The sequence below is a fragment of the Triticum dicoccoides genome, chromosome 2A (genome assembly GCF_002162155.2).
Source record: "Triticum dicoccoides isolate Atlit2015 ecotype Zavitan chromosome 2A, WEW_v2.0, whole genome shotgun sequence".
NCBI lineage: Eukaryota > Viridiplantae > Streptophyta > Magnoliopsida > Poales > Poaceae > Triticum > Triticum dicoccoides.
The window spans coordinates 34,322,009-34,329,936 of NC_041382.1; the positions used below are offsets into that span (position 1 = coordinate 34,322,009).

The 7,928-nt window shown below is 42.1% G+C and overlaps 1 protein-coding gene across 1 annotated transcript; it reads right to left on the reverse strand.

Annotated features, from left to right (window-relative positions):
* Positions 1 to 1,847: 1,847 nt before the first annotated feature.
* On the reverse strand, positions 1,848 to 3,226 carry LOC119358779 (probable 2-oxoglutarate-dependent dioxygenase AOP1). Its single transcript, XM_037625197.1, has 3 exons — positions 2,822 to 3,226; positions 2,394 to 2,724; positions 1,848 to 2,315 (listed from the first exon to the last, which is right to left on the reverse strand). The coding sequence occupies exons 1-3, from the start codon at positions 3,178 to 3,180 to the stop codon at positions 2,040 to 2,042; spliced, it is 966 nt and encodes a 321-aa protein (XP_037481094.1). The 5' UTR covers positions 3,181 to 3,226; the 3' UTR covers positions 1,848 to 2,039.
* Positions 3,227 to 7,928: the final 4,702 nt, after the last annotated feature.

Below are 7,928 nucleotides of genomic sequence, written 5' to 3' on the forward strand. Positions count from 1 at the left end.
TTTGAGTAATAAACATTATGTATACTTTGTAATTCAGAATCTGGAAAAATTGGCAAATGAAGTAAATGTGGTGGAGGATATAATAGCTACCGAATCTGAAGCGAGATGGATATTCTACATAGTTATGTTCCTTGATTCTGAGACGATGTCTACTGAAAGAAGATTAACCACTAAGGTGCGCCAAATTCTCTAAGAACTCGCTGTTTAACCTGATGATCAATTCTATGATTTTATAGCGCTGCTGCAAAAACTTATCTCAAAGCATTCAGATGGTTCCTTCCCTGTGGAAGATTTAAACTTAAATCTCCAATATCAAAGTGGATAGAAAATATGTAGATTGTATATTATTTTGAAACTTCTATCAAGGGGCCCCGGATTTTATTTTCGCCCCGGGCCCCCAAACTCTCAGGACCGCCCCTGGATGGGATCAGGGGATAAGGGAGGAAGAAGCTGATCAGGTGGAAGCCATCTTCACCGAGATCATGGAGGAGTGTGCACACTTCGTCCGACATCTTCTCGCGGATCTTCTCTCCTAGCAGGCACCTACAGGCCGAAATAAAATGAATTACATCCATGTTCATACACCAATTAGCGACGACTACAGCCGAAGGAGTGCCAGCATCGCTCCTCCCTTATCGAAGATGGGCAAACCTTATTGTATTAGGCAGTCGGGAAGTCGTCGTGCTAAGGCACCAAAGGACCAGCGCACCAGAACGACAACCATCGCAAATGATGAGAATCGTATAGAAGAAGGATCGAACTTGTAGAACAAGTACGCAGATGAAAGAAGACTGATCCGAAGCAGATCCATCAAAGACAAACATCGACCAAATCCCGCGATATCCACCGGAGAAACACCTCCACACGCCCTCCAATGACGCTAGACGCATCACTGGGACAGGGGCTAGGCAGGAAGAAACTTATTTCATCTTTAGAGAGTCGTCGCTGGGACACAAACCTTAGTCAAAACTCAATAAAGACCTAGAAAGGGAGCAGGAGCCCTCCCGCAGGCGAGGGCCATGATCCACCACGCCTCCATGGCCCTAAGGCCACAGACAACGAGGCAGATTGGAGGCGGCACCGGTCGGAAGCGGGAAACCATAGTTGGAGACGATCGTGGGCAGGAGGTGTTTGGGGTGTGACTGTTGTTGTTGCCTTTGGCTTCAGTATAGTCAGTAATAAACATAGCACACATGAGAATTGACATAGCGTCATGGTATACCGAGTAAATTTATTCCATTGTAATAACCATTTGCTGTAGCGTGCGAAAAAACAGAGTGGGGATGTTGCTTTTGAAGAATCCACATACTTTTGAGCTAAATTAAGATGTTAGGAAATTGAGCTAAATGAAATATGCAACATGAAGCTAGACAATAGGAAGTCGTAACAAAGCCTGACATAGGCCCTTACTGTGTGCCCATGTGGACTTCGAGGACTAGAGCTTTGCAAGAGCTCATCCTCGTCCTCATTTTGAACCTAAGCATCGATCACTCTCTAAAAACCTGCCATTTTATCCTTTGAATGTTCTGATTTCGACCATTATTCCAAACTATGTTGCTGGAACCTTGCATGAGGTGATTTTCATGTCTAATCATGATTACGAAAACATTATGTATTACTAGATGATAGTGTTAAGTACATAGTACAAATTATTCCATGGCTCCTCTCTAGATCCGCTACATGTTGCAACCTGGGGATAATAAATTGACCAAGTTGCCCTCGTGGTTGCGGTAAGCCTAGTGAAAAAACACTGTTAGTATAAACTTGACGTCATCGGTAAATATAAAATAACATAAAAATGTTCGATTTGCCATGGTCAAAAGTCTAACGTCAGATTTGTAGTCAAGTCCTGAATATTATTAAGAAGATATTTAACTAAGATAAAAGTCTGAACAAAACTGAAAAGATAAGAAAACATTATTCGACAGATAAACCCATAGGAGAGCGTACGTGCTCAACTATGTAAGCACAGGCGAAAATAAAGGAAAAATGTTCCATGCAGAGTTCCTTCCGCGGTCATATCTTCATCGGTGAATTCATCACACAGCTGGTCCATCTAGATCTTTAGCTACTCCGCAGAAAGCCTTGAGCGCGTCGCCTGATTTGCGGCCTTCGTCCGAGTACTGGAAGGCGCTGTACTCGTAGGGATCGCACGGACGGTAGACCAGAGGGTGGCCCTCGTCGACGAGCTGCTCCATCGCCCGCACCGTGGAGCCTTGGGTGGGCATGCAACCTAGCACCACGGAGAAGCGCTCCCGATTGCTCGGCGTCCTGACACGGTGGAGGCAGGCCCGCACCCGTCCGTTGGTCACCACCTGCAGCCAGACGTTTATTAACAGTTCAGTACACTGCCGGGGAGGGGAAGAGAGGTATATATATGGCTTTGGCTTTACGTTGAGTAGCTCGCCGGCGAGGATGACGACCGTGTCCGGCTCAGGAGGCACGGCGAACCAGCTTCCGTCCTTGAGCTGCACCTCCAGACCCTCAACCTCGTGCTGCACGATGATGGTGGTCATGCCGTAGTCACGGTGCTCCGGCAGGCTCAGCTTGGACGTGTTCTCCTCCGGGCAGATGCCGTAGTAGGACATCCTGAAGCTGTAGCAGAGCTGGTCGCGGTGCGAGTCGAGGGTGTGTTCGTCTCGGACACCGAGGCCTTCCAAGACCATCCTCGTCACCGTCTTCTCCAGGCTGACAGCATTCTTGGCGAACTCCCCAACCGTGTCACTGGAGTGAAACAACAACAATGTTGGGATCCATATGCATGTCAAAAATATATTGTATATGTATAGAGCGGATGATGAAGAATCATGTGCTCTCTCACCAGAAGGCGGGGTTGCCCTGCGGCCAGAGCAGACCGGCGAAGTCGCTGATGTGGCAGGCGTCGGTGACATCCTTGATGCGCAAGCTCTCGTACGCCATGCCGGGTATCTGCCCGATGTACCCTCCGTACTGCATGTCATTGTTGGTGTTGCGTTGCTTGGCCTCCGCGGGGAGCGCGAACAGCTCCGGCATGGCGCGGCCGAACAGCGCCTGCCGGATGTCCTCGTCCAGCCCGACGTGCTGGACATGCACCACAACGCAGCCGTGCGCCACCATGGACGCGGTCACCGCGTCCCGGGCTTCGTCCCACCCTGGCCGGCCAGGCTCCAGCCCTCGAAGGTCGACCTTGGTGATCTCCATGAGCTGCTGCACAGTGCTGGCCGGTATTCTGGGTTTCGTGCGTGAATTCGTCTCTTGGTGTTCGATCGGAACGTTCTCTTGGATCTTAATTGGTGTGAGTTGCTTGATCGTAGCAATTTATAGCAGTGTGCGTCTCGTCTAATGCTTGTACTAAAGATACTTATTTTGCGATGGAGAAAGTAATCTTATATATCTTATATATTAACTAATTGGATGCATCATACGATATCACGTACCTAATAAATTTAAAAAGAAATCTCTGAATCACGTATGATAAAAAAAAGAGATATCATGTCCGTGTATAAATAAATAAACAAATCTCAGAATCAAGATCACAGCTCTAGAAAAATAAACTTGGAACAATCACGTATGATAAAAGAAGAGATCTCATCGCCATAAAAAGAAGATCTCACGTGCCTCATAAATGAAAAAACAGATCTCAGAATCATGTTCGATGGAAGAAACAGATCTCACGTTCCTAATATTAATGAAAAAAGAAATCTCCGAATCACGTACACTAAAAGAAGGATAACGCTAACGCCCACACGTGTGGTGTGAGTCAAACCCGCTCACACGCCCTATAACATACAGACCGCGCCATGTCACCGCATGCATGCATGTGGGAATCTTTTTGGATTTTCCGTCTTTATATCTCTTAAATGAAAAAATCGATTGAAGATCCGTTTTCATCATTAAATCTCTCACGACGAGATCTTCGAAACTAGATCTCATATCAATATATTTCGACGAATTTTTTTAGGGTTAAAAGTTGACATGTCTATTGCACATGAATTACCATGATGTTTACACTGAAGTTGTCATGATATATTTTAGCTATTTTTGTCTACATTTTAAAATAATTTTTGACATATTATAAAACAGAGAATTAAGAAACGAGACCTTCCATGAACCATAAACTAAAGTTGCCATGATACATGCACTTAGAATTGTCATGGTTCATACAAAAAATAATTTTCATGGTCAAAGTACTGGAATTGCCATCATAAAAAAACTAAAATGGTCATGCTCTACAAACTAAAATTGCTACATGGCAACTTTAGTTTAAGCACTATGGCAACTATTGTGTAAACATCATGGCAACTTTTGGGCAAAAAATAATTTCATCGAAACATATCAACATGGGGTCTAGTTTTGAAGATCTCGTCGCGACGGATTTAATGGTGAAAACGGATTTTTAATTCAATTTTTTAATTAAGAGATAAAACATCTTTAAGCCGGAAACCAAAAAAAGATGTCATCTATTCATACGTGGCAAAATGAGTGATAATGGAGATGTGTGGGCGATGTGCAAAATGCCACACGTGTGGACGTTACTTTTTTTGTAAAAGAAAGAGACACCCGCAAAAAAAAAACTCAGAATAGTCACGTACGGTAAAAGATGACTATGGCTGCCGCATTAATACTAGGGCGAATATGGAAAGTTGGATCACAATGATCTGTTTCACATGGATATTTCCATCATGCATGCCCTCAGATGATGCCATCACGTACGCATCCTCCTTTTTTCACATACGTATCCTCTTTTTCTCACGTCGACGGAGCTTCCTTCATCATCTTTTCCTCCATATCCAATCACTTATTATTTGAGGTTGATTTTGTAGCCACGTTTGGCTCACCTACCCATATCCCTGCAATTGTTGCTTCTAAAAAGTAGATTCCACACCCCTGCTCCCCGATTCAATCTGAGCGGCATCTAGCGGGTTCGCAATTTCCATATGTATTGCTGGGCCGTAGCGGCCGACGGATTCGCAGCAGCCCTACCATGTACAAGGTGCAATGTTCAGATCGGCATACATCAACTTGCACAACACCATCCAACACGTGCATGTATACAGGCTATGGATGCATGTTGCATGAGCATGATCGCTCAGGTTTGACAACTTAGGAGGTACATACGAGTATGTACAGATCCTGTTTTTCAGTGGTAGCTCTTGGTAACAATACAGCATTGTCTTTACCCATAGATTTCTGATAGTTCCTCCTCCTTGTTTCTCATATTAATATTTCCGTATTTTTTTGTTCTGTCCAGAAAAAAAAGTGGAACCAGTTCTTAATTCTCTACAATAATTACATGAATTGGTGGTCTTCTTGAAGGAAGGCGGTGGCCAGGGCAATACCACCTTAAGGATTAGAACAGTTGCAGCATGTCTAATTTTGTAAGCATCCGAAATGCATACATTTTTTTATGGTGAGGAAGTATACGTTGTTTATGTTCTAGTGTGTTCACTCTTTTTCTACAGAATATATTAATTCACCTTCCTTAATTAATTCCATTCGAAGTAACTATAACTCTCCTTCACATGGTCTATTAGATTACAGCAAGCTAATTCATCATGGTAAATATAATTTGATTGTTTTCTTAATTTCTAAATGTGCTTAGTTCTAACTTACATGTCAGACATAGCTGTTCACATTGCAGCTGATAGTTGAAAAATCATCTTCGTGGCTAACTCATCTTCAAGGCTACTTCTATTTTTCCCACAAACAAAGCCTACTTCTTATTTCCCCAAGGAATAATGTTTCCTCCCACTGACGGCATGATGCCAGCACATGTACGACATAAAGAAATGCTTTTCGGTGTTCTAATATTATTTCCTTTAATTTAGTTCGATCTTTGCTTTGACTACCTTTCTGTCACAAATTAGAAGTATGCCCTGCAAATGGAACTTAATATGTTTATACTTATCCTGAAAATGTACTTTATTACATCCTTTGTGTTTGTTTTTCACCTGAAAAACCAACAAGGAGTTGTTCATACCAATTCTACATGGAATAAATAATGATGTAGTATTCTATTTTCAGTTATTTGAGATTCCACGTATTGAAGTTCTTAGTGTGTTGAGATGATTGGATGTTTTAACGTTGTTTCTCCGATAGGGGGTACGAATCAGTGATTACCTAGATGGTATATCTAAGTCATCAATCAAATGAGTGGAGGTAGAATTAAATGAAAATATGAATAGCAATATTGTTCTACATAATTCGATTTGATTGTTTTTTTCAAACACGTAAAAGAGAACTTGATGGATGATATATCAAAATACTTAACATATTACATATAGCCACTGCTCTAAACATCCATATCCTCAAGAATATATGTGACGGCTTCAGGAAAAATGGACTATACTTATAAGAAACATCATCATCTAGAACCCTCTTTCTCTTAAAATAAAGGTTGTGTAAATACAAACATGTAGAGCTTATAAGTCCTTTCAAAAGCGAGCTTTGTTTTTGCAAGTGTAGACTCAGTAAAACTTGCAGCCCTTACCTAGAAATATTACAAATATAATGGGCATGGTCTGTAGAAATCATGGATTTTTTGTATGGTATGTTAAATAGTTCAGAAAATATTAAATATTAGGAGCCATTACATAATAAGAGTTATATATGTGTACCATTAATTTACTTAATTAAACTACTATTTGCTCCTGAAGATTTTAAATAAAATTAATTTCAAGAATGTTATGCCATAGGTGTGGATACATGAAATAATCTCATATAATGATGAACCACTCAACACATTTGTTATTTTATCTGTATAACTGTTCAAAACAAATGTTATTGTCCGGTATAGCTTAAGTCGCACTCAAAAGTTGTTTGCCCGTGCAGTTGCACGGGTTGATGACTAGTTAAATATAGTTAGGTAGAAGTCAGCGCTGGCCGGCATTGTTGACTTCGTGCGTGAATTCGTCTCTAGTGTTCAATCAGAACGTTCTCTTGGATGTTGGTGTGAATTGCTTAATCGTAGCAATTCATAGCAGTGTGTGTCTAGTCTAATCTAATAGTCCCCTTGTCCCAAAATAATCAAAGACACTTATTTGGGGGCGGAGTAGATACAAGTCAGCAGATGGCCATGTGCCCTAATAAATATTTTTAAGTTTTTGCAAATGGCCTGTTGCTGCTGCTTAATTGTAGTTTGCTAGGCATGAAGGCGTTGTCGGACTCCAATGGCATACGGAGACCATAGGGTTTATCCATGCATCGCTGCTAAGGTGGTTGGTGTCAGATGTGCTTAGTCCTAAGTCACACGCGCTCCCCGCACGTAGATGAACGACCCTTTCTAGCATATATAGAGATGACGGCATGACGAAGAGAACGAGAAGGCCACGGATCACTGAGATGGCGCAAGCCAAACCCTTGATGATGGATGGCCGGCGGGCATCCCTGGTGGGTTTAATAATGACCCTGGCCGGTAGCATTGACCCCCGCTGGGCACGCTCATGAAGTCGTGAGACAGCTGTTTCATAATAGTGGTGGACTAACTGGCATGTTACCTTAAGGCTTAAGCTAATTTATTATTCCAACCAGTCATTGAAAACCGGTATAGCTTCCTTTGTTCTATTGATGTTGGGAGGTTTATGAGAATTAAATTTAGCATGCTCGGTGAGTTTTAAATAGTGTGCTCGGTTTCACATGTCACATGTGCGCCCCGTTAGTTGGTTCCACATACATGTATCATCCTCTGCAATAAGCTAAGGGGACGTCGTTCACCTATTTTCCATGAACCGTACATATTTCCTTGTGACAAATTTGAAAGCAATTGCTTCACAAACGGCATGAAAAAGATAATTATCTTGCAAAAATACGAAGTTTGAGGACACATGATAAACAATCAGCAGTAGCTTCCCAAAATTCATGAAAAGGGAATATCCGAAATATATATAAAAAACCTGTGGCCTGAGTATTGTAGTCTTTTGCTCTCCAAAGGGCTCCAGCGCATCATAAGC